General features: G+C 46.0%; 2 protein-coding genes and 1 long non-coding RNA gene across 6 annotated transcripts; 1 reads left to right on the top strand and 2 right to left on the bottom strand.

Annotated features, from left to right (window-relative positions):
* Window positions 1–1,581: 1,581 nt before the first annotated feature.
* LOC114608023 (cleavage stimulation factor subunit 2-like) lies at window positions 1,582–13,900 on the bottom strand. 4 transcript variants are annotated; one of them, XM_028751789.2, is made up of 15 exons: window positions 13,754–13,900; window positions 12,692–12,770; window positions 11,801–11,970; window positions 11,543–11,679; window positions 10,756–10,875; window positions 10,424–10,627; window positions 9,959–10,073; window positions 9,032–9,076; window positions 7,514–7,573; window positions 6,934–7,075; window positions 6,294–6,463; window positions 5,418–5,884; window positions 4,256–4,381; window positions 3,599–3,735; window positions 1,582–2,096 (listed from the first exon to the last, which is right to left on the bottom strand). In XM_028751789.2, the coding sequence occupies exons 1-14, from the start codon at window positions 13,809–13,811 to the stop codon at window positions 3,613–3,615; spliced, it is 2,016 nt and encodes a 671-aa protein (XP_028607622.2). In that variant the 5' UTR covers window positions 13,812–13,900; the 3' UTR covers window positions 1,582–2,096; window positions 3,599–3,612. The 4 variants fall into 4 exon arrangements, with proteins under 4 accessions (XP_028607622.2, XP_028607623.2, XP_028607624.2 ...); XM_028751790.2 differs by having other exon boundaries at window positions 9,959–10,070; XM_028751791.2 differs by lacking the exon at window positions 7,514–7,573.
* A 1,427-nt stretch (window positions 13,901–15,327) lies between these two features.
* On the bottom strand, window positions 15,328–19,039 carry LOC114608027 (sulfotransferase 1C1-like). The gene is made up of 7 exons (XM_028751803.2): window positions 18,782–19,039; window positions 18,529–18,651; window positions 18,337–18,434; window positions 17,588–17,714; window positions 16,509–16,603; window positions 16,140–16,314; window positions 15,328–15,858 (listed from the first exon to the last, which is right to left on the bottom strand). Exons 1-7 carry the CDS (start codon window positions 18,954–18,956, stop codon window positions 15,746–15,748), a joined length of 906 nt encoding a protein of 301 aa, XP_028607636.2. The 5' UTR covers window positions 18,957–19,039; the 3' UTR covers window positions 15,328–15,745.
* A 2,010-nt stretch (window positions 19,040–21,049) lies between these two features.
* LOC144325093 (uncharacterized) lies at window positions 21,050–23,551 on the top strand. Its single transcript, XR_013390385.1, has 2 exons — window positions 21,050–22,268; window positions 22,477–23,551. It is a non-coding gene; the product is annotated as an uncharacterized LOC144325093 (long non-coding RNA).
* The last annotated feature ends 1,960 nt before the right edge of the window (window positions 23,552–25,511 follow it).

Here is a 25,511-nt window from a genome sequence, read left to right as displayed (position 1 = left end):
TTGGACTCCAGTGCTGCCATGCCTCAAGCTAACATATGTAGAGTGGGTGGCACCCATGTTGGGCAGGCTTTGCTCTATGTGCATTCATTAAAAGAATGGGAAACCTCCACACAAGTCTTTAAAAGGGGCCATTGATTCTGGGTACAGGGAAGCCTGCTTTTGTAAACATCCTCAAGCATCAGCTACATGTTTTGGTCTCTGTTTCCCCCTCCCCTCCATATTTATGGGCTTCTCATCCATCTCTCACCTGAGCTCCTGGGCCTCAGTAAATAGGACCCATTCGAATTCACAAAAGTAGTGTATGGAAGAAGTGGGCGTTCACCAGCCCCGATAACGTCCTCTTAATAGCATGCCATATTAAGAGAGAATGAGTGCACAATATAGCATTCTCAGGAGTCACGGAACAAACTTCTCTCAGCAGGCTGTAAAATGTTCCCTTTTCCAGAAGTGCTGTGTTCCTTGTTTGGATTAGCTTTTACTTTGGTGCTTAAACCACCATGGGAGAATATTAATCTAGTGCAGGGTGGATGATGCAATAGTGATTTCATGGGATTCTTTATCCAACTCTTTCCTGAAACAGGGTATGTCTCTTTGGAGATACTGGGCCAAGACACCTGCTCCTCCAGTGTCTCCGATGACACCTTTGGTAGACCATCACTTGTTTCACAAGTTACGCAAAATGTTTGACAGCGGGAAAGCTGGGTTTTACCATTAAATATTTTTATAGAGGAGCAACTCCTTTATCAGATGCCATCCAGAGAAACGTTCTGCCTACTCCACCTAATTGGTTCTTTATACACCAGGTTCTTTATTTAATAAATCATCCTGAGATCAAGTCACGCAACTGAAACTCTCATTTTAATTTTTAACAATGAGAGCTTTCCAAACTGTGTGTCACGCGAATGTTTCCCACGCTCCTCCTGGGGCTGGAAAGGGGTTAGTTTAATTCCCAGTTTCCTAGTAAAACTAAATTACTGTGTTTCGAAATGATGCAAAACTGAATTACCATTTTGCGAAGCGATACATGTGTAAAAAGTGTGTCACCAACATGAGAAGTTTGGCAAGCTCTGCTCTAAACCATGTAAGATTCTGTCTTACACCACTGGTGACTTGAGGAAATGCTGGGAGGCTGATTTAAACATTATTGATTGGGGGGGGGGAGAGGTATGTTATGTGGGTATCTCCAATTGTGAAACCCATCTTTTTATTCGTAAAAGAAATTATGCTGAATCTTATTCATAAGTGGCATACTGTGCAGAATTTTGGGAAGACGAAGTGATAAAAGGGATGGAAGGGATGTGCAAACCCAGGCCAATACTGCCCATATATGGTGGGAATGTCCTTATGCTTTTTAAAATTCTTTTTTGACATTGTTAATATTGCAAAATATGACATATCACTTGATCCAAAACAGGCTGCTCAGGCTCAATTCAACTGTTATAAACACCTCCCAAGATTCTTGTTGTGCACTTTGTGACTGCAGCCAGACTGGTCATTTCTCAGAACTGGAAATCTTTTACTAGAAAGCTATTAACAGAACGGATCTTGCAGGCTAGAAGGAAAACAAGACTACAGACAATGTGAAGAATTATCTGAATTTTTTATTTCTTACATAATGACAAAAAAAAAACATGTTATCATCTGCCTTCAATACATATGCATCAACAGAGCATCTATTCTGGAATGAAAATATTTTGGCAACTCCTTGTCTTTTTGTAATCTATGTTGTTTCTCTCCCCCCCCCCCCCAGCATATTTCATTTTTTTCTTGTTTTTGTATTTCCCCATGTTTATGAAAATCAATAAATACACTATAAAAAAGAGAAAGAATGGCTTTGTGAAGACCAAAGCTGATCTTTGCCCTGCAAGAAACAGGGAGAAGAGACTGATGAAGTGAGTGCAATGCAGTTGTACAATAAAGCCATGGGGGTTTCACTCAAATCCAGGACAAGTTTTTAATCTGGAAGTAAACAGAACAAGGGGGAGAACTGAACAAGATAAATTGAAATAAAATTCTGCTCCAGGCTCAGGAAAAGAAAGGGCATCCAAGTAAGTCTTCAGCGCCATTTTCAACATATCTTAGGCAACTTTCCAAACCTAAGAAAACAAAGAGGATTCTGTTAAGAAGAGGGACTGTGCTCCCATCACACCAATCTCCTGCAGAAAAGCGCCTAAATGGGGATTTCGGGTGGATCCCTGAAAGCAGACGGGGAAACAGCTTTTCAACCTACTCAGAACTGGTGGAACAAGGGGCAAGAGTTAAAACTGCAGAGAACTTGGCAAAAGTTTGTGAAGGACATCAGTGCAATTAGGCACTATTGAATGCTGAGAGGTGCCGGGGCCTAGAAGGTTGTGAAAAAGTCTGGGCATGCATTGGTTTGCAGCTGCCTGAAGTCAGGGGTGGTGCCTTGCTTCTGCTCAGGCTGCTGGCTAGACTCTCCACCAGATCTTTTACAGCCAGCATGCCTCTATTCCGTGCCTGCCATCATTTTCCTTGGGCTTTCCCAGCATGGTTTCCCCCATATGAAAGCTCCTGCAGAAGTGCAACAGAAACACGCTGCTGCGGCAGAGTCATATTAAATAACTGTGCCTCTTTGCTGTGCCTTCATAAAAATCTAGGATTGTGGGCCCAACCTCCCCCCCCCACCCACCCAAAGGCACAATGCTCCAAGGCCTTCTCCTGTGCAAGAACCATGGAAATGGTCAGGAGAAGATGAGAGCAGGGGTGCTTGCACACCTCCCTTTATTTTGGTGGGCTTTGACAGGAGAGCGCAGCACTGGAAACAGAAGGCAATGGGGGTTTCTCACTTTGTTTACTCTGAGAGAACTAGAGCTGCCTGGGCAGTACAATTTCTATTTTTTTTCTTTTGACAAAGTAATGTTCATGAATAAAATGTGCACCCCACCACCGAGACCATACCATTGTTACTATCCAACCTCCCAAAATTTCAACACCTCTTGCGATGGTTTGACCCCTTTCTGTTTTAACACTACAAATTCTACAAACACCTTCCATATTTCCTCAAAATAATTTTTCCTGTGTATTCCCCATCTTATCTTAATGGCACATGTTAATTTATCATTAATAGCTATATTCCACACCCCTTTATACCATTCTCCCATTTTATATTCTGCTTGCCCCTTCCACTTTTTAGCTATCATAATTCATGAAGCTATCAATAAATTTGTGAGCAAGTCCTTCATAGCCTGCGAACCTTCCACCCCATCGTAAATTGATAATAATGCTAACTCTGGACTTTCAGTCAGCTTTAACCCAGGCATCCCCAACCTGCGACCCTCCAGATGTTTTGACCTACAACTCCCATGATCCCTAGCTAACAGGACCAGTGGTAAGGAATGATGGGAATTGTAGTCCAAAACATCTGGCGGGCCGAAGGTTAGGGATGCCTGGCTTTAACCCAATGATTTCTGTTATCTCCTTAAACACCCTTTGCCAGAAAAATTGTACATATTTACACCCCCACCACACGTGATCATAATTCCGGGTTTCCTGGCATCCCCTCCAACATAACACCAAATATTCATTGTTTTTGATTTAATCTGACTGCTGAACAACCATTTCTCAGCTCCCCTCTTACCCAGAGAGTGCAGATCAAGGGGCACTGGTGGACTTCTGTATCTGCTCTTTCAGGATCAGGATGCTCTGCCTTTGCTCTGGAGGCAACATAGCTATCTGGTCTGCCGTCAGCTGGAGGACCTGCATGATGAGTGCGGCCTATGAAGAGATGAGAAAAACTGAAAAGGGTGTATTCAGACCAATTGTTGTTTTTTTTCCTAGAAAGGATTTGGCAATTGAATTACACTAAAAAATAAAAAAAATACTAATAACCACACACGGGCAGCATATTACATGCCAAAAGCTAGTTTGAAAAGATCTGCAAAGCACATTGTGTTGTAAGTTGAGGGATGCACTCTACAACAATTTCTCATTCCAGAGCCTTGAAGCCACCACTGAAAACACCTTGCTCCTACTGCCACCAATTTTGCCTCCAGCAGTGGCCAGCAGCACTTTCCTGGCCTCTTGCCGCTGGTGCTACTGGGGAGTCCTAGGAGGAAGGGGTGATGACGTGGAGGCACACTGGTGGGAGTGCAGGATTGGCTCCACCAGTGCATCTGAACTACGCTGACCTCCCCTGTGATGGGAGGTCATGTAAGCGCTGCCACCCTTTCCTGCTGACCGCTACTGCTTGCCTCTTTAATGGAGAACTCAAAGAAGGCAACAATGTTTGGCTTACCTTTTCATGATCCTGGGGTGTTACCTGGTTTTGGCCAGGACTGAACCCTCCAGGCTGGCCAGCTGCTTGTACGCTTGGTCCTGGCATGCCTCCGGCCTGCATTGCTGCGGCAGGCATGTTAGGCACCTGTGAACACAAAGAACAATTTCTGAAAATGTATTGCCCCCTCCTTGGTCACGTGGATGCAAAGGGATAACATTCACAGGGTCTCTGGAAGCAGCTCCAGGCCCTACTAGCTGCACTACCTCTGAACACTGAGCTGGGGGATGGGGGGAACCATGGGAAAAGTAAGACAGCAAGCCTTTGATTAGAAAAGCACATGGGGACGTGGCCGGTAGCAATTCACTAACCACAGCCAATATAATTTCCGACCACAACTTCAAAAGAAACAGATCACCACTCCTGCTCCCTTCCCCAATGCATGGATTTTCCAGCCAACGACTTAGAAAGGATTAAGTATAACTGTTAGGAAAAGCTTGGTAGAGTATTAGGAGAGAATCCCTAATTTCCACAGTCAGCTCCCCAGCTAAGGACTCAGCTCTCTCTAATGATCTCTCATACTGCTGGGTTCTGAGCTTTGCACTAGGAATTGTTCTCTGCTGCAAAGGCACAGGGCCGGCCAGAGTGTTTGCCTTTCCATCCAGCACAGGGGTTGGGAACCTGTGACACAACTCCCCAACTTCAAATGTTGCTGGACTATGAATCTAGTAATCACCGATCAAACTTTGCTGGGGCCGATGAGAGCTGGAGTCCAGCAATCTCAGGAGGGGTGCAAGTTCCCCATCCTTGCTCTAGAGCACGGTTTCCCAAACTTGGGTCTCCAGTGGTTTTTGGACTACAGTTCCCATCAGCCCTGACTGCTGGTCCTGCTAGCTAGGGGTGATGGGAGTTGTAGTCCAAAAACAGCTGGCAACCCAAGTTTGGGAAACCCTGGTCTAGAGTTTTATCTAAGTGATCAGTCAACCCTGAAGCCACTTCCTGTCTTGGTCAGGAACCAACTAGGGGGAGCATTCAAGACGAAGATTCCTCCCTCCCTCTCCCACCTCCATGTGGAGACTGGATTGTTATGCCAATCGGCTGGCGTGACCAACTGAGGCTGTCCTTGCACTGGCAACAAGGACCCCTCAGTGAAAATGCAACAGACCACGGTTGCCCCACATACCTGTCGAGGCCCCTGCGAGACAGTGGATGCCATGCTAAGAGGTCCAGGGCCTTGAATGCCTCCAGTCATTGGACCCCTTGGATTGGGGCCAGGGCCCCTGGAGTCCATGCCTCTGGGTTCCATCCCCCTGGGTGGCTCCATTCCCCTGGGTGGCTCCATTCCCCTGGGTGGTTCCATGCCTCTGGGGGGCTCCATCCCCCTGGGGGGCTCCATGCCCCTGGGTGGCTCCATGCCCCGAGGAGGTTCCATGCCCCTGGGCTCCATCCCACGAGGCTCCATGCCCCGAGGAGGTTCCATTCCTCTGGGCTCCATGCCCCGCATTTCCATCACTCTGGGCTCCATCCCTCGGGGTTCCATGCCCCTGGCATCCATCACTCTGGGCTCCATTCCCCTGGGCTCCATTCCTCTGGGCTCCATGCCCCTGCCATCCATGCCTCGGGGCTCCATTCCCCTTGGATCTCTTCCACCTGCATTGAAGACCATCAAACTTAACACATCTGATAGACGGAGAAGCAAACCTGGGAGTTACTTGCCCAAGTTAGGGAGAATTAAATAACTGATTGTACCAGTTTGATTTTTAACATTTTCGTGGCTTGATTTTGTGTGTGTTTGTAGCCGGGGAAGTTTTGCTTTGGGGCGAGGATACAATTTGATCTTCTAGAACATGGTATACTTGTATAATTATTTCTATTCGTTATTGTGTGATTTATTGTACAAGTTATTTTATTATCTGCATCTGCTACAAAGGGGAACAAAACACCAACTGCTATTCATTTCATATATCACTCCCCTGAGGGATCCTTTACTGTGCTGGGATTTATACCGCTGGCATTAAATAAACGTCCCTTTTCATTTGACCCTGAAACCGTCTCTCACCTCGGGTGTCCATCATGGGACCTCGTGGCTCTCCCATCAAAGGCCTCGGTTCTCCCATTGGCCCACCTCTCATTTCGTGGGGGGGCGGCCCACGATTGTCATGACCAGCCATGTGGTGCATGGGGGGGCCCTGGTGAGGAGGCCCCTGGTGCGATGGCCCAAGGTAACCCCTGCAGAAGAGGATGGGAAGGGAGGGGGGTGGAGGAGGAGAAAAGACATCAAAACCCAGTTTCCATTCTTCTCACACAGCAAACAAGGTGAGACAATCTCTGCCTGGACTTCCAAGAGGCAAGTAGGAGGCTCAAATGTTATTGCATTACAAAAAAAAAAATATGCACTGCAACAAAACAACATTCTGCACACATAAAAGAAGATGGCCGGCAGAAGAGTTCCAGCCTTGCTACCTTCCTGTTTCTTTTGGGAGAGTTCCCACTTGCAATACAGTGGCGCAACTCAGACAGACCTGCAACAAACCACCAGGACTACAGCTTCCCCTTGTGGCAAGTCCCCAGGACTCCAGAGGAAGAGACACAGTTGCTTCCTAGTTGTATTTTTAGAATTAATGCAAGCAGTCCGGGCTACCAATAGCCTACCATTATTATTAACACCCATTTTAGAAGTTCTAGGCCATTCTGCCTACCTGGGTTCCACTTCTCCAGTGACTGACAGCAGAGTTCCCCCACGTGGATCATTTGGGGCGTCTCCCAGAAGGCCTCGGGGTGGTGGACCACTAGCTGGCATTGGGCCACGCTGCATGGGGGCCCGTGGATCCGGCATGGGCACTGTTGGGAAGGCAGATGGCAGGGGGAATTAAAATCATGGGAGAGAAGCGCGATTCCACTTTGTGAGCATTGGCTTCACTTGAGACAAAAGAGGGGGAAAGTCAAGCTTCACAGAGGGCAGGTAGGCGCAGATGCAGTTGCAGAGAGATGGGTTAATTTCAAAAGCTCCAGGCTTTGAATTGCCTGCCACATACTCAACACTTGTGTTGCCACCCCAAGTCTTTGTTAACAACAGGAGGAGGCCAGGTGATCAAACGAACCTGCAACAGGGAGCCTCCTTGCACAAAGATGGCGTTTCTCCCTCTCCCCACGACAGCATGTCCCACACCACTCTCTGAGCCATGTGGCCTGCACCCCCAAAGTAAGCAGAGGCCTTGTCTTGCATACTCCCCCCAGGGCATGCAATGAGCAAGGGGAGCCAACCGCAACTACAGGTACCTTGTACTCGCTCAATAGAGGAAGGCCTGGCAGGTCCCACGGGAGAGAGCTGCAGGTTCCCTGGCCCGGCAGCAGGAAGAGAGGGAGAAAGAGCAGACACATCAACAGGAGGTGCACTTGCTGCATCTGTGTGTGCATAGACGCACACCTGCCTAGAGTGCCCCTCCCTCTTCTTCTGGAACAGCTCTGGAGACACTTCCCTTTAAATGAAAGGAGGGACCACCCCCTCAGAATATGATTCCATAGTGTGGCTGTGCCTACACTTTGGAATTCCCTGCCTACTGATGTCAAGCCAATAGGCCTTCACTGACCTCTTTTCCACGCCTGCTAAAACGTTCTTGTTTAGATAAGCCTACCCAGATGGCTAAGTATTTTAACTTTTGCAAGTTTTAAAGTATGGTTGTAGAAGTTTTCCTGATTACAGCAGCCAACGTAATGCTTTGTGTTTCTGTTTCTTGAAAGTCTTCAAGCTTTTTATTCCAATTGAAAAGTAGACTTTTGTGCATTTCCCCCCTGGTCATTTTATGTTGATCTTTGGACTCGGAATAACTATACGTAAAAGTTTGATATAGTTCTCAGTGCTACTGACATTAGGGGCCACATAGCTGCAAACAATAACAAGACTCTTGCTTGTAGCCAAGCCATCTAAGGAGAAGCACATAAAAGAAATTGTCCCATTCTCTCCCTTGACTGGGGGCATCCATTGATCCTTCAGTGTTTATCTGGACCTCCTTTTTGGTGGTGATCTGCATCAGCCACCCAGGAGGAAGCGTGCTGGGTTCATACATAACACCAAGTCATAGTTTAAAACAAACCATAGCTCCAGATAGTGGTTTGCTGACAGTGAAGAAACTATCGCTCAGCTTCTGGACAGGGTTCACACACAACACACACAGCAAACTATGGCTTAGCATTATGTGTGAATCAGGCCAAAAAAAGGCTATATAACAAATACGAATGGGGACTCTTTGAGCATGAGAAACACAGGTACAAACCCCGTCCCCCCACTTAGCAACAAAGCTCACTAAAGATGCCATCCTTTGCATGGCTTATTGAGAATAAGCTCCACTGAACTCAGAGCTGGGCTATTGGTCTCTCCTTCTCAGCCAGTTATTACTGAGAATAATACTACAACTTGCCCCTGGGACCTGACAGGAAAAAGTAATAAATAAATGCAAAAAATAGACTTGTTTCTTTATGTCCATCAGCTCCATGAGCTTCTGGGAGCACCTGGAGGTTGGAGCCTCAGGGCTAAAATGGGATTTGCAGGCTGGCTCAAAAAGGCAATTCCAAAAGGATGTTTTGTTACTTGCAGAACCAGAGGTAAATTTCAGTGCAACCAGGTGGAATAACAAACATGCAGCAACATCTACACACACACACAAACCCCTTGGCCTCCACCACCAGAACAAAGCAAGCCCATTAACTTTGTATGAAAGAAAAAGGAGGGAGTGGGAAGCATTTCAAGGAGTGACGCCCTCTGCTGGCTAAGTGACAGAAGGCAGCCATATGCTTTACCTTGACCACGTTCCAAGAGCATCGGGCCACCTCCTGGCATGCCACCTGGGGAGAAAAAGCCGTGTTAAGCAAAGGAGGCACTGGGTTGATTATGAGGGTGTGCTGGGAGACTCAGGGATTCAAAACCAGTCTTGTAAACAAGCCAACAAATACCCTGCAATTTATTTATGTTTACTAGACCACTATCAGACCAGAAGCCTGTGTTTCCATGCTGGATGTGGAAAGAAGGAAAGCCTCATCTTCCTAGAAGGCTACTGAAAAAAGAGAAGGAAAAAAGCATTCTACCATGCCTCTTCCTCCAGCGTTCTCCATTGAGAAAGAGGCTTTCCTTCTCCCATACCTAGCACAGAAGTGGGCTGCAGGAGGGAGGATGTGAGCAACCCATCCCTCCTCCTCTGGCTCTCTTGCTCCCTCGCATGGAATTCATGAATGCCTGCGTTGTCAAATGAGTTGTTAAATAAAAAGCTGATTTAAAACAGCAAAGTGAAAGCCCAGCAAGGCACGCAAAAGACAAAGATAAATAAAATAAAACCAAGAAAGAAGGGTTTTTAAAAATGTTAGAAAATGAAAATAAACAAACTGTATTGCTATCCTCCACATCAGATCACTAAATATTATCAACACCAATTATCTCAATTTTCAACCTGGCTAAACCACTTAACCCTATGCATGTTTCTTAAGAAAGACGTTCTACATTCACTGGTGCTGACCCAGAGTTATATGTGCAAAGGATTATAGTCTTCCAATGTTGCCAACCTTGATTCCACTTGCCATGTGTGGCCAAATTCAGCCCTTTCCTGCCCTGAGGTTTCCTATATCTCCTTATCCCTGGAACCCAGGGACCCAGAGTCAAAAATTATGACTGCCAAATCAATTACAGATGTTGGGAAAGACACCCCCCCCACACCCCCACAGAGAAGAACTCACCTCCAGGAGCCAAGGGGCCAGGGCCAGAGCTTGGCATTTGCCCTGGGGCTGGCACTCCTCCCTGCATGGGTGGCTGCATCATAGGGGGGGCTCCATTGACATGCATACCCCCCTGCTTGGAAAGAGGGAATGAAAACAGATTGTGAAGCCTTATTCTCACTCAGGTGGGCAATTGATTTCTGGTCCTAAGTTTGTCCCCACTGTATTAACCCATTTAAATGCTAATATAACAAATATAGCTACTAATAAAGGACTAATCAAAACTCTATGAAATTTATCAAATTATTTGTAATGGATATATTCATGTTCAATAAAGGTTTAACTAAAACCATCATAAAAACAACAAATAGGAAAGGACATCAACAGATTGTGACATAGACAACTAGCGTATCATTTACAACTGGGAAATAAGACTCAGCCCACAGAGCAAGGGATAAGATTCTACTCAAAGCAACAAACTCTTACTATTGGTTGTGGCTGGGAGGAGGGGACGTTTGGCTGGTTCATCTGTGCATTTGGACCAGGACCAGGACCAGGACCAGGCCCTGGTCCGGGTCCAGGTCCAGGTCCAGGCCCAGGACCTTGCCCAGGCCCAGGCCCTTGTCCTGGACCCGCTTGCAGGCCGCTTGGAATCAGAGCTGGGACGGTCGTCTGCCGATGCAAGATTTTCTAGGGAAGGGAAATGGCAGAGTAAAGCCTATTAAGTGTTTATGTTGCAGAAACACATGGCCCCACCTCGGGGGCAACATCCCACCCCCCACCCCGCTTCCCCAAGGCAAGAGATGTCGCAAGCATACCAGAGCGATCTCCGGATCCACAATCCGCATCACCACCTGGGCCTGCAGCAGAGCATAGGCGAGCTGAGGGTTCTGCAGCAGCATGCTCCGAGCCTCCTGAGGACTGTTCTGGACACAGAGCTGGAGAGAGAAAGAGAGAGGATGGGAAAGCACACAGGGCAGCTGGATTGAAATTCCCCAGCATTTAAAGCAGGTGTGGAGAACATTTGGCCCTCCCAATGTGGCTAAACTGCAACTCCCATTAGTCCTAGCAAGCACAGCCAATGGGCAGGGATGATGGAGAGCTGTAGTTCAGCAATATTGGGGGGGGGGGGCATAGAGCATTTCTCCCCAGTCCAGGCTATTATTATTATTAATAAACTGTTCTTCATCAAAAGATCTCAGGGCAGTTCACAATTAGAAACACACAAATAAACTCGAGAGAAGACGTGGGAAACTATTTCATATCTCTGGTAGCCACAGAGAAGCCTTCTCCTCTGCAACCAGTATGAAAATGCAAGCTATGGGTGAGCCTCTCAGCAGCGCAGTTAAAACCAACCAACCATTTTTTATCAAGTGGAAGGTTGGAGGTGATATGGAGTGCTGCACCATGCCTACGTAAGACTGTTTTGGTTTCTGTGCTAGTCGTGGTGAAATAAGCTTTATTCTCTTTGCACCTAGAGTGAGAAATGGGTGTGGACTGGAGAGGAAAGACTAGCCTACATGAACTTCCTACCCACTTACGGCTGCTACCAGGTGAGCTGTTAAACACTTGGCTTGACTGCTCTCGGCCATACTGTCCACTGACCTTCATCTGCTTCATCAGTTCAAACATCTGCTCTGGTGGGAGGCTGGCAACAGCCCTGCTGATGGACTCGGGAGCATCTTCAGGGTTCACAGGGTCTCCGTAGGGCGACTCAATGATGGGGGCCCCAGTGCCCAGGCCTAGTAGAGAAGATTGGGTTAGAACCAGAGATCTTCATCTTGTCATGAACACCTTGACTGGCAGCGCATGGCAGCTGCTGCCTCCCCGCCCTCCTCCCTTCCACAAGGCCTTCAGACTCACTCTTCAGCTCCTCTTTGTTCTTCTCGCTGGCTGCGTTGTCCACACGCAGGGCTCTCCCACTGAACTCACGTCCATTCAGATTCCGCATGGCACTGAGTGCCGTCTCCTGGTCTTGATATTCACAAAAGCCATAACCTTTTGGTTTGCCCGTCTCTCGGTCATACACCAATCTAGCCAACAAGCACAGAAAACAAACTGTAATGAGCAGAAAGGCATGAGAGGGAGGGGAAAGGGTTTCGTGAAAGCTGGGGATCAGGGGCACTGCAGTTGGGCTAACTGGCTATATACTGTCCTATTATATGGGAAGCTACCTTAAATCAGATTAGATTATTTGTCTATCCAGTTCAGTATTATCTACTGGCAGCATCTCTCCAGGGTCTCAAAGAGACAAAAGCTTTCCCCCGCATATGATATCTCAAGGACAGGGAACCTGTTGCCCTCTGGATGTTCTTGGACGGCAACGTTCATCATCTCTGACCACTGGGATTGTGGCAAATGGGAGATACGAGTCCAATGACTTCTGGAGCACCACAGATTCCTCATCCCTGTGCTACCTTAACATTTTATTGGAGGTTTGTAATATTTATATCCCACCTTTCTTTCACGGAGTTCAGGTTGGTATACATAGCCACCCCACCCCACCCATTTTATCTTCACAACTATGTGAGGCAGGTTGGACTGAGAAGTGCAAAAGACTGAAGGTGGGACCTTCTGCATACAAAGTGCTTAATACTTCTCAGTTAAATTTCTTAGCCAAGATTCCCCACCCATGACTTAAGATCCTATGGTATCTACTACCACCACCACCCATGCCACATCCTCATCCAGCTTTCTCAGCTCTTCAGACTCAGCTTCTCTGATTCAGGAAATCCTAACAGGCATATGTCTCACCGGAAACTGACGACAGGCCCAACCTCTGAGAAAATGTCCTTTAACTGCTCTTCTGTGGCTTCATATGGGATGTTCCCCACTATTGGAGAGATGGAAACAGATTGTGAGCACCAGCAGCATTACTGGAATAAGTGGGACATCTTTTCAAACATAGGTCAAGGCATACATCTTCCATCAGGAATTTGGAAATGGAAAATGGTTTTAGTGTTGGTTATTTGTTTCCCATTCTCAATTACTGAAGGCACTGATTAAGCAGAGTTTTGAAGTATTTTATTCAGAACCAATCCTCCAGCAAAGAGTAAGAAACCCAAATTAGACCCTGAGCACTAGATCATCTTGTGTTACTGCCCAGCTTTTACAAAGTTTACTCTCAATTTTAGGCAAGAGGTGTTAGAATATGTATGCATTTGAAGGCAATGACCTAGCAAGCAAACGGGAGGGCACCCCAACACATACTTTACAATATTTGCTACGCACATGGAGAACAGCATACGTGAGGGAATGATAATCAACAAGAAGGAACTAAGCTCATTAGTTCTACTGTTTCTTTCAATAGCAGTGTACAAGGGAAACTTAAGAGAGTATTTGGAAGCATCCTTGGAAGAAATATTGCCCATGACTACTGATCTCCCACGGCAATGCACAGCTTGAAATGGCAGGTTGGGTAGTCTTTTCAGGCAGCACAACTTTGGCAAAACTATGTGCTATGAGGCAAACACAGTTTCCCTTATAATGCCGAGGGATTTGTATTGGGAGCTACTGTCTAAAATGTTTGAAAGGCATCAGTCTCTCCATGGAGTTGGAGGTAAAGGGGAGGAAAGAGCCAGAGCAGCCACTGCTCTTCCCACCCCAAACTTCCTCCCTACACCTCCTAATCTCCCTTTCCTTCCTCTCCCATCCCTACCTTCCTCCACTTCTACCTTTCCTTCCCCTTCCCCCGCCCCCTTTCCGCCTTCTCTCTCTCTCTCTCTCCTACCCTTTCTTCCCCCCATCTACTTTCCCCCGCCTTTGCCAAAGTGGGGGTTGAGCGGCGTGCTCTTCCCTCGCCCGCTCCGCCCTCACCGAAAACGGAGCGCAGGGACCGGTCCACGGCGGGATCCCGCACGGAGAGCCCCGCCATCTTCCTCCGCTCCAACTTGCTAACGCCTCCTCCTTTCTTCTTGTGGGGTCCCTTTCTTCCCCCTCCGTCCAGCAACACAACCCACAAACGTTCGTTCCGCCTCTCAAGCCGCTTCAAGCCCAGCGCCTGACGTTGATGTTTTAATATAACGTTTTCCCGTTCTCTTCGCTCCCACACGCGCCCGGCGCTTTGATGCGGGGGAGGGGGGGAGGCAGGCCGATTTCCCCAGCTGCTGTTTCTATGGCCGAGGGGTAGGGGTGGAGAGGTGCTGCTTTTTTCTATTTCTACTTTGGGGGATAGCTTCTGAAATAGCTTCCGTGTGTTTTGCCTTTCAGGCGCTCCCCGGAATGACATAAAATGTGGGGTTATTAGCGTCGCAGTCTGGACCAGGCAGTCTTTCATCGCGTGTGTGCAACATTAAATGAGGCTCGGGTAGTTTGCCCCCAACAAACATGGCGGCTTTAGGGCCTCGCTAAAGGGCGGTGGCCATAGCAACCAGACAACGAGTCCAAAAAGATGGAAGGGCTCCTGTCTCCTTTTGCAACTGCTCGGGAGTGTGCCATGGCCGCGCGAGAGAGAGCGGCGCGCAGGCGAGGCTTGTGGCAGGGGAAAAATTTGGGTGTTGCGCTGTTTTATTAACGGAGGTTTTATCTGTCCCGCGTGGAAGTGGGACTCAAAAGACACGAAATTCCTCTGCAGCTGCTATAGATGCAGGAGCCTTTTCTTCACCGCGGGGTCGTCTGGGGCATTAATGAAGCCCTGCGCTATCAGGGCGAAGGGGCAGCCGCTGGTCGGAAGGGACCCCGAGAGTCCAGCCCTCAGCAACAGTGCAGGGGATCTTTTTGCTCAACGTGGGGCTCAAACCCACGACCCTGCGATGAAGAGTCTCGTGCTATACCGACTGAGCGAGGCCAGAAACCATACATTTCAAGCCCCTGATGGTTTTCCATAAGGAGCCCTGGGGACTGTAGTTCACTGAGGGTGCTGAAAACTGTGGCTCTCTGAAGGGAATGCGGCAGCACCCCCGGGGTGATGTGTATTGGGTGCGTGATGTGGATCCACTCTCCCTTAACACTCAGTCCGGCACATTTGCTGTTGGCTTCCTTCTCTGTACAGTATTGGCAAGTACCAGAATTCTGGACAAAACCATATATACCGTAGTTGGCTCTGCTTGTCTTTGGCTCCACCTGCTGCTGGGCTCCCTGTCTTTCGCTCTAGCAGCCTCCATGGCAACCAAGGATGGAGGCACCCAGCTCAGTAGGGCTGAGGGACCTTGAGTAGACTGTCCATATAAGAAGAAAGAGAGAGTATTGGCAGGTGTAGCTTCTCATTAGAGATGATCACTGTCCTTTCTTCTATTTTTCTTCACCTGGTTATGCTTTTAGCACAGTGTCTATTAGGAAATGTGCAGTCTGCTCCTCTGCATGTTTCCTTAGAAATATGTCCACTAAGACTTACTCCTGAGTCAAGAATACATAGGATCACAATTATTGAGGGATCGGGGTGAGTCCTTAATGCAAAGGTACGTTTTTGAACAACTTGAACTCTTTAAGAAATAAATAAAAATGTAAAGGTATTGTTTGTAAACACTGAATGGGCAAGGTGGGAATTCGAATCCTGATCTCCCAGGTCCTAATCCAACACGCTCACCACTCCACGGCCGGCCGGGGGAAAATGAGTTTTATCAGCTTGGCCAAGCTGAGATCCCAACAATAATAATGCAATACTAGTTATTTTATTCACTCTCAGTGTGGAATTAATAAAGAGCAAACACAATCATTTTATTTCACAAATCATTGATTATTTTTTAATAAAAGGTAAATTTCTAAACAAACATGCACAACCTATGTGGTCCTTGCTTGTGGCTACATGGTCTATTTTGTTTAGTGCAGGCCCAAGCTCCAGGAATGGGATTGATGAGCACAGAGGGGTGCTTATAGCTGAGTGCGGAAGGTCAGGCCACTGCCCCTTAATAACTGGGCACACAGATCATCAAGCCGTTCACTTTGAGCCACTGTGAAGTAGTCTTTCCAGTCTCCTACGGTGCCTGCAGGCAAGGGAAACAGTTTAGAAAACACCCCCTCAATGCATGCTGTTTCCCTTCTGCTACTACACAACATACTTTAAAGGTATAATAACAGCCAAGGCTTTCCCCCAATAATTCCGGGAACTGCAGTTTACCCCTTACAGAGCTCCAACTCCCAGCACCCTTACCAAACTACAGTTCCCAGTGTTTTGGGGAAGTGGAGATGTGCTTTAAATGTATGATTTGTACATAGCTCTCCTCCCATATCACTTGTGGCTGGAAAATGTCCTTTTCACTCCTACCTTTTCGCATGAAGGGTGACAAAGTGTGGTTGTAAGTTGGCATTGTGCTGTAATTAGCCATGGGATTGACTTTCATGCTGTTGAACTCTGTGTGCTGCATGATCCGGTTCAAAGCTGGCTCAGAAAGCTCTTGGTCCAGGAACTGAGCTATTTTCCGAATTGCTAAGGCTGGGTGCTAGGAAGGGAAAGATGGAGAGGATTCTGCCCGGAAAGCTGCCATAACAAAGCTCACTGTGTTTATCACTTGTTTGGGACACTGATTTTCAGAAGCTCACTGTATGCAGGTGGTTGCTTAGAACATTTATCGCGGATAAATTCCTTCCTGGTTGAAATTACTGAAAGGAAGGAGTGCATATGTAAACTGCTCACCTCTTTCATGTCTTCATAAAAAAGATAGAGAATTGGGTGAGAATCCTTAGCCTTCCACCAGCCACAAACGTGGTCAAACCAAGAGCCCCAGGGAACTGCAAAGAGAGGTAAAGAGGTAGAGAATCAGTTATGATTATTCAGCTTATTTTCATCAGAATTCAAAGGAAAACAAAACAACAACAACTCAACAATCCCTCTGCAGGTTCACAAAGAGCAGTATCTTGTTGCCAAGGTGGTGCTAACAATTGGGGCACACTTCTTGCAGCTACTACTGTATAAGGGCTCAGTGTCCCCTTGTTCTTTGCTGGAGCTACTTCAGATTTCTGTGTTCCCCAGACCACAGCCCCACTGTGTCTCTACCTTGAACCCTGCCACACCTTTGCATCACAGCCAGCCTGAGACTTACATTGCCTTGCATCCTGTCTGAACTTGGTCCTGGCTTGCTAGTGGGCCTTGCTCAGCTGAGACAGGCTAGCTTGTTAGATAAACAGAGTCCTCGTGTGGTGTAAAGTAACACATGCATTAACTAGAAGTATTTATAGCTAATGTAAATGTATAGTTAATGCAAATGAAAAGTGAATCTGTTTACTTTTCTCCAAGACTTGCTAACCTGCTCTGTTGTGCCTCTCTGGTCTGAAGAGAGAGGATGTTGTTACTGTAGTTGGACTCTACCCCACTTCACAAACCCTAGTGGAACTGCAGCCTCTCCAGCTTCTTTAGATTTCTGTCAAAGCAGCCTGGCCTCCTTTAAATGGGAGGGGTTCTCTCAGTAAAGACAGTGCTAGCTACTCAGAGGCACAGCTTCTGTTTAAAGTTCAGTCTCGGGTTGACTGGTGCCAAAACAATGAGTGCCGACCGTCACATCCACAGAACATCCCTTTGTCTTGCTCTGCCTGCTCATACCAGGTGGCCTTGTGTAAGAACCCTCATACTGCCGAGACTGTTGCTTGGAGCAGATCAATAGCCAATAGGCTCCACTCTCCTCCCATATGTACAGAGCTTGAGCGTTTGGGGTGGGCCCCACTACTCTCTCCGGGGCCAGTGCCATCTCCTCTATCCCATCTTTTGCCTCTACTCACGTTTTCCTGCAATGAACTTCTCCAGATACTCGTCCCATGTTCCCGGGTTTGGCATTCTCCCGTTCATACGTTGGAAGTGGAAGTAAGAGATTGCGTTATCCTTGGCATTCCTGGCCACATAAATGATCTTCAGAAATAGATCATGAAGAAGAGTGAGCCCAGGAGTCTCAGCTCCATGCATGCTGTTTTTGCTCATCTATCTATCTATCTATCATCTATCTATATTATTATTATTATTATTATTATTATTATTATTATTATTATTATTTTATTAAATATTTTCTTGTTTTACAGAAGTTTGTGTAATGTCTCTCGTATTTTTTCCATGTAACATTTTTACAAATCAGTTTCATTTGTTGAGACATGGGGGGGAGGGTGGAAGATGGGGGGGAGGGTGGCGATGTTTCTATTTTGCTTAATGTATGTAGGGTTTCGTGTCAGCGTTGCTCGTGCAGGTTCTCTGCTGTTCATTTGTGTTTCTTTGGTGGTGAGAGAGGTTGGGGTTAGCCTATGGTGTGGTTGTTTGTTTGTGATTGGTTGTGGTGATCTTGCTCATTTATATATTTAAAAAACATGTCAGTACTGTCCTTCAGCCTCAAAGGGCTCCCAAAACGATTCACAACAATAAGAACCTTAATACAATAAACGTTACCCACAAAATTAAAAATGCAATAGAGAACAAGCAGTGTTGATCCTCGGCTCAGATTAACCCCTAAGCAACCTCCCTCCAGTTGTCCCCCTGTAATGACCTTGCAATTCTGTTCCCAAAAGGAGGGCGGCAGGAGCTGGACCGGGAGGTGAGACTTAAGTGTACGTGGAGAGGGCATTAGCTCTGCCTCTTCCAAGCCTGAGATACCAAAGAAAAACATTCAGAGCTGAGATAAACCCTTCACCCCACCCTCAACCATCACCTCCCATAAGCAGTTCCCTTTCCTACTCACGTGAGAACAAGGGACTGTGCATCTCTAGGAAGGGCATCCGTTTGTAGATGGGGACTTGAGCACATTTCTGAGGGTCCCCTCCATGCTGGATCAGGTCTACAATTTCCTGCGTCCAAGTGGTCCCTGGCAGGAGGTGTTGAGAGAAGACCTGAGAAGACCTGATCATTCAGCCAATAGCCCTCGACTTCCCAGCACCATTCCTGCCCCCGCCCTCTGTGCTAATGCCCCACATCTCTCTTTTATTCCCATATACCTGCTTTGGGGTATGTGCAAATGAGAAGGTCGTCCCCCCGGGCTTTAAAGGTTGATATGCGACCCCATCTTTCTGCGGCACCACTGAGCAAAGGGATTCCATCTACCTCCACCAGCTCAGAGCGCTGGGATAGCTTATGGTCTAAACCCTCCATGTCAGATTCAAGATTTGTCATCTGGCAATGCAGGAAAAGCAAGTATAGCACCTGCTTTTAAGTAGCCAGCCTGCTTCCTTTCTACATCTGCTGCCAGCAGCCGCTGGTCAGTTTTACTTTTCTTCCCGGACTCACAGTTTCTTTTTTCTTTCCCCCCTTCTCTCTCAATCTCACTTCCTGAAATTGTTTTGGGTTCCTCCAGATGACCTCAAAACCCTCCTGATTTTTCTGGTGCGAAGCTTATGGAGAGGTTAGATTATAGTCTTCATTTAGTATTTGGTCTGATTTGTCTGCTGGGTGAGCATTCAGGCAGATTTGCTTGTGGGGTACTTATATACAAATTGCTGTTAATCATTTGTTCATCTCACTTTCCCAACGCCATTCCTTTAAAAATTGATGAGTTATGCAACAGAGTACTTTAATCCACTTTAATTGCCCGTGTTTAAGTTTCCCAGCCTGCGCATGAATTCCTCCAGCAAAATGCTGGCATTCTAGAGGCCCCTTTGATGACCCGGGAACAGGATTGGGTGTCTGTGCAGGTGCGGATGGAGAGAGGGGAGTGTGAGGTTTTGGCTGAGTTTCCTCACATGCCTTGGCCTGGGGTTTTTATCGGCACCTTCAACTGAAGTCACTGTAAGGCTTTTAAACCTTTGTGGGGATACCTGCACCCTGATTTCCACTCCACTTCCTTTAGGTAAAGGTAAAGGGACCCCTGACCATTAGGTCCAGTCGTGGCCGACTCTGGGGTTGTGGTGCTCATCTCGCTTTATTGGCCAAGGGAGCCGGCATACAGCTTCCGGGTCATGTGGCCAGCATGACTAAGCCGCTTCTGGTGAACCAGAGCAGCGCACGGAAACACCATTTACCTTCCCGCCGGAGTGGTACCTATTTATCTATTTGCACTGGTGTGCTTTCGAACTGCTAGATGGGCAGGAGCTGGGACCGAACAACGGGAGCTCACCCTGTCGCGGGGATTTGAACCGCTGACCTTCTGATCAGCAAGTCCTAGGCTCTGTGGTTTAACCCACAGCGCCACCCGCATCCCTGTACGTCCACTTCCTTTACACACCTACATTTGGGCGGGGTGGGCAGAAATTACATCAGGATCTAGAGATCTCTGATTGATTCATAGTAGACGGTCACAGGTTTCTGGCCCCCAAATGGCCATCAAAATGACTTTTCTCACCCATATAAATTTGCTAGCAGAAATCGAAGGAAGTTAACCAGAAATGGACTTTTGTGTGAAAGCTGGGGAATAGACAAATAAAACTTTTTAATTCTATCAGTTTCTCATTTCTGCAAGCTTACATTCAGTTCTCCATATTTCTCCAACAATTTGCAAAGAAATAAAAAAAATCTCATGAAAAATCATTAGAATTAAATATGAATTTCTCCTAATATGCAGTTTTGACTAAAATACACATTTTTTTATGCATTTCCCCTTCACACAATACATTTTTGTATGCTCTTCTTACTAATATATGCATTTTACAAATACTTTATCCTAATGCAGGAGTTTCCAGTCCATGGCCTGTGAGCTTTGTTGAGGTTGTCAGTGGTGCGTCTGTAAAAATATAAATAAAAATCATACCACATCAAGCACAGCACAATTTCTTCAACAGGCAGACAAATCAGTAAGTGCTCTGTCAAGACCCTTGCAATTTTCAAGTGGTCTGTGAGGGGAAAGTTTTCAGAACTACTTCCCTTGTACATATATTTTTGGCTAGAGAACTGCTACACAAATTTCAGAGAAGTGCAAATGTGGAAGGTTTGCAGTGCTTTGATTTGCATATTGTTTCACAAAGTACAGATTGGAAGGCTCAGCTTTCAATGTAAACTGAATCCAGCTCCCCCCCCCCCATCTTTAGTGAAAGTTCAGTTCAGTTCTTCTGTTCCTGAAAGCAAACATCTAGGCTCCAGATGTGCTCAGCAACACTCCCATTTGTTTATTGTCTAGGGACACTTCTATTCCAGGTGACCTGTTTCTAGAACATTCATCCTGTTTGTTTGTGGGGTTGTCATACAACATCAGCTGTTCATTAAGGAGACATTTATTTGTGGGGCCATGATACAATACTGCAAATGTTATCCCACACTTTCTAGTGAATTTTCTTTACTGCAAGACGTCCAAGTTTTTTTGAAGTGGTCTGTTGCACACGAGTGTTGTACAGCCCAAAGTGTATCAAAACAAAGGATGACGAATCTGTGGCCCGGCAGATATTCTGGGACTCCATCCCCATCAAGCCCCAGTCAGGGATGACGATGGCAACAGGAGTCTAGATAGGGTTGCCATATGTCTGGTTTGTCCTCTTTTTCAAGGTTAAGATTTCTGTCCAGGCAGATTTTTTGAATTAGGCAAAATGTCCAGGTTTTTTTGTTTGTTTGGCACCATTAGTAGGTACCATTAGTAGGTGGCAATGCTACTAAACAGAAAGAAAACAGAAAGTCACCCCTGCTTCTCCTCCACATCAACAGACTATGGTCACTCTTGCAATTTTCCTATCCCTACGGTGACTTGCAGAGTCGCCGGCACCTCTGGCTTCTTCCACATCTGGGTCAAAAGATTCCGCTTTGTTAATTCCCTTTCAGCCGCTCAGGGAGCCTTGTGAGGCGAGACGTGATGCTATGCAGGGAGGAGCAAACTTGAACCTCTTCCTTTTGTGTGGTGGGCGAGGGTGAGAGTGAAGCGTGCGTCTGGCTGTTGGGAGCTGAGAGAGGGTTGCAGAGGGCTTGCCTGCCCACCTCCCCCTTTCACAGGGTCCAGGCAGGTTGAGGGCGAGAGGCCCTTCCTGCCACTCTGCACCCCCAAATCACTGCTGCTCATGTTTTGCTGCTCCCCCATAGGTCCCCCACACTTGATCTAAACGGATCCAAAAAGCCTGATGACTGCTGACTGCTGCTCTGTACCATGTACAACGGTTGCAAACAATCACAACCCAGTTTGATCTTTGGCTTATTATGTAGGAATGATGCCATTGTCCCCTCTTCAGTGTCTGGCAATGGTTCAGATCTCATGGCCCGGAGTACATTCACTGGAATTTTGCCCAGCCCTTTCACAAGAAAAACGAAAGAATGAAAGGAAATCAGTAACTAATGACTCAATTTGTTCCTTACCCTTTTGAGGAACTAGAAACAGATACGGTAGGCCTTATGGTCTACTGAGCAGAGGGGGTGGAAACTGGGATTAAATTTTAAATCCACCATGAATTTATTGTGTGAACTTGGTCGGCTCGATTGTAATGTGTTGGCTGTTTACATGGAAGCTGCTAAAAATAATTTGGAGACATGGCGGTATATCTGCCATTGAAAATGAACCTCTGGGATAACAACAGGGTGAGAGATTTTACATAATTAAGGAGGTTAAGCAAAACTCTGTGGGGGTGGCGGCTTGATAATATAGTTCCTGAAATTGATAAACAAGTAACATGATCAGAATAAAAATATTTGGGGTGAGGAGAAGAGTTAGCAATTGAAGGAGAACACCCCTCTGTAATGGTTGTTGATTGTTTACTCATTTTTCTCCATTTTATATTTGCTGTAGGGGGAACAATTAGAGAGGGCATTTCCCAGGCATTTGATGACACTCTCAAGAAATAAACATTGTTTGTTACTGTTATTGTTAAAATGCAATTTGGAAATCGTGCTTCTGCATATTTGCTTGTGTCATAAGAGAAGCCATGATCAGAGAGGGGAGTTAATAAATGAACCTCTCAGTGTTACGTATTTCTATGCTAACAAAAGAATGTATCTTTTTACTTGTATCTTTTACTTCTGTATCACTGTAATACGACTAAATAATGTAGCTGAGGAATGCAACTGTTGACTCTACCAAATGTATCACCTTTTGTATCTTTCAAAAGAGTGTTTTTCTTATCAAATGTATTGCCTTTTTGTATCTTTTTGTATCTTTCAAAAAAGTGTTTTCTTACACTAGAAAATGTAACTAGAATAGAAAAATGTAACTGGAAGAATGTAGCCAAAATATTTTATATTCTGTGTGACTTTCCATTGCCATATACTTAATCTGTCAATATTCTACCGTTCACAAACTGTCAAAATGCCTTCAAGCACCACAGCGCCACCTACTGGGTCTACAAATGACATCGTGAATACACACAAAATGCAATATAAAATCAGTTTAATTAATAAAAGTATGCAGAGCGGAAACTTCACACCAGCAATGATACACATGCAGAAACAGGACTTCACACCAACACTGATAACCGTTTCCCAAATATCCAGCCATTTAATCTGCATACCGATCATCCCAAAACCTCCGGAATTCCTTCCTGAAAATGAAGCAAAAACAGAACTGTAAGATCCACTGAAGGGGAAAAACCACACAACACCTTTTGTTCCCAACCTCAAAGCGGACTTCTTCATTAAAAACACCCAAGATCTTACAACATCCCACTTACCTTATGTTAATCCTCTCTTTGTGCCATTTCTGTCATTTTTCTGTATCATTGATCTATATGGAAATGAAAAGGTATTTAAGTAAAGGCAGTTCCTTTCTTCAAGGTTCTCACTCCGTCCTTCTGTTACGCGAGTGGGAACCCTGTTGCAACAGTCTTCTGTTCTTTGAAAATAAAGATCAGACTTTGCTTTTTCAACAATCCTGATGTAGTCTCTGTCATTTCCCGACCGGTTCGGAGCCACCACAACAGTCCGGTCCTCCTTACGAGGCGAGGACCCCCTTGGGAAAGCAATAATATTTATTTCACTTGTGTTTGCATTACAGCTGGAAGGTTTCTTACGCTTGCTATGTGCTGTAGTCCTGCAAAAAGGTCCAGTATAATAATTAAAAACTACAGTAGATGAATACAGGAGGCCAGAGCTTTGTGCTGTCCTTTTGCTTCTGTCCTTCTTGTAAGCAACCTTCTGCATAGGAGAGCACCCCAGCTTGATTGTGCAGCTGGCCATTCCTCTATTTCCCTAAAGACCCCTCTCGCTCTAGGAGATTGAACTCACACAAGGCAAGAGGCAGGCTTCCAAGAGAATCATATTCACAAAGAATTATTCCTCTGTTAATAAATTTCACAAAGCAAGCCCGGTTAATTTGCTAATATATAATCCTGCGGTGCAACATGTTTTTACAAAGTCTGTCTCATCTGAAATGAAGATCGTGCTTAACGCTAACAAGCAAGCCAGCTTCACAAACTATGGCTTGAAGTTGGGCTGTTTGAAACTATCCATAGGTAGCAATAAATCACGATCCCCTCTTCAGACAAAGCGAGAAGGCATGGTTAACAAAAAATGGAAAAGAACACTTCTGCAAGCCTCCTCTTCAAGAGGAAGAGATGGGAATGCTTGAGTATGGAAAGACACCAAACTCGTTCCTGCAGTGCTAAGCCACAGTTCAGCAATATGTCCAAAAAGCCCCAGGAGTAGAGCTTTTGTATCAATAAAATGTTAATTAAAGTCAAATAACAGTTCATGTTAAAGCTGTGATTGCAATATTGTTTTTGGGAGGGGTTTTCTTTGGAAGCCCATTGGTTTTTCTTGGACCCTGCTGGACACACTGGACTTTGCTGAACTTGCTGGACCCTACTGAACTGGTTGACTGCGCTGGACTTCTTGGACTGAACTTGTTAGATCTTACTGGATTTATTTGACCTTGGTGAACTTTGGTGGGCCTGGCTGGGCCACTTTGAATCTTATTGGACCTTGCTGGACTTTGCTGCATTTTGTTGAGACTTGTTGGCTTTCAACTGAATAAAGTAGCCAGTGCTGGCCGGCTGGTGCCCATTGGGGTAGAAGGCAGGGAGATCAGCAATAGGTGGAGCAAGAGCAGGTGCCTGGAGGAGAGACAACAAATTACTGTTTAGTTTTGTCCCCATCCTCCTCCCTGCTGAGTTGCACAAGGCGATGTTGAGACTAAGGAGGCTGGTGCCCGCTGCCACCACCCTGAGCTGGTTGCAAGGAGGAAGAGAAGCAGATGGTGGCTGATGAGACCAGGCTGAGTTTGGAGGGGCAGTTCCCCATTTGCCCCTCCTGGGCCACTGGCTAGTCTCCTCTGCAAGTAACAAAATTTAGGAACCTTTATATCTTATCTTGTTGGGATTTGAATGATATTAGAAATAAATAGATGGGTGTTTCTTCTCTTCTTACTTACTATGAAAAGTATACTTCAATGCCATGATCATACAAGAGCTAGTTTTGAACATGAATGGGAACAGGATCTCGGCAAATCAATCACTACAAAAAAAGGGGAATTACTGTAGTTAAGAAATGTGATGCTAGTAACTCTTGAAGAATAATTTAATTTTTGATAGATCACCAAGCTTTAAAGAACTGTATTGGATGCCGATTTGCTACTGAGCCAAATTTAAGGTGCTTTTGTTGACTTATACAGTTGTAAACAACTCAGGTCCTGGATATCTGAAGAAACCCCTGCCTATACATTAATATTTTATTGTGCTGCAGTTTGCAATTGTTTTTATTAAAGATTGTGCATCTGTATATATGTGCACTGGCCTGGTATCATTTTGTAGGAAGGGCAGTATAAATACTAAATTTCCACTATCACATCTAATTTGGCCCTTAGAAGATTACCGTATTTTTCGCTCTATTACA

The sequence above is a fragment of the Podarcis muralis genome, chromosome 13, assembly GCF_964188315.1.
Source record: "Podarcis muralis chromosome 13, rPodMur119.hap1.1, whole genome shotgun sequence".
Lineage (NCBI taxonomy): Eukaryota > Metazoa > Chordata > Lepidosauria > Squamata > Lacertidae > Podarcis > Podarcis muralis.
This window is presented reverse-complemented; position numbering and strand designations above follow the sequence as displayed.

What these genes read in the sequence shown, in the direction of transcription:
- LOC114608023 (XM_028751789.2), bottom strand. Translation starts at nt 13,811, where the DNA reads ATGGCGGGGCTCTCCGTGCGGGATCCCGCCGTGGACCGGTCCCTGCGC. An exon ending in CCTCCCAGCCACAACCAATA is followed by an intron (nt 10,074 to 10,423) that starts GTAAGAGTTTGT and finishes CCTCTTTCCAAG; the next exon opens with CAGGGGGGTATGCATGTCAA. An exon ending in ACTGGAGAAGTGGAACCCAG is followed by an intron (nt 6,464 to 6,933) that starts GTAGGCAGAATG and finishes CCTCTTCTGCAG; the next exon opens with GGGTTACCTTGGGCCATCGC.
- LOC114608027 (XM_028751803.2), bottom strand. Translation starts at nt 18,956, where the DNA reads ATGACAAATCTTGAATCTGACATGGAGGGTTTAGACCATAAGCTATCC. An exon ending in GCACAGTCCCTTGTTCTCAC is followed by an intron (nt 18,435 to 18,528) that starts GTGAGTAGGAAA and finishes TTGGTATCTCAG; the next exon opens with GCTTGGAAGAGGCAGAGCTA. An exon ending in TTTGGGAACAGAATTGCAAG is followed by an intron (nt 17,715 to 18,336) that starts GTCATTACAGGG and finishes CTATTTCTGAAG; the next exon opens with ATCATTTATGTGGCCAGGAA.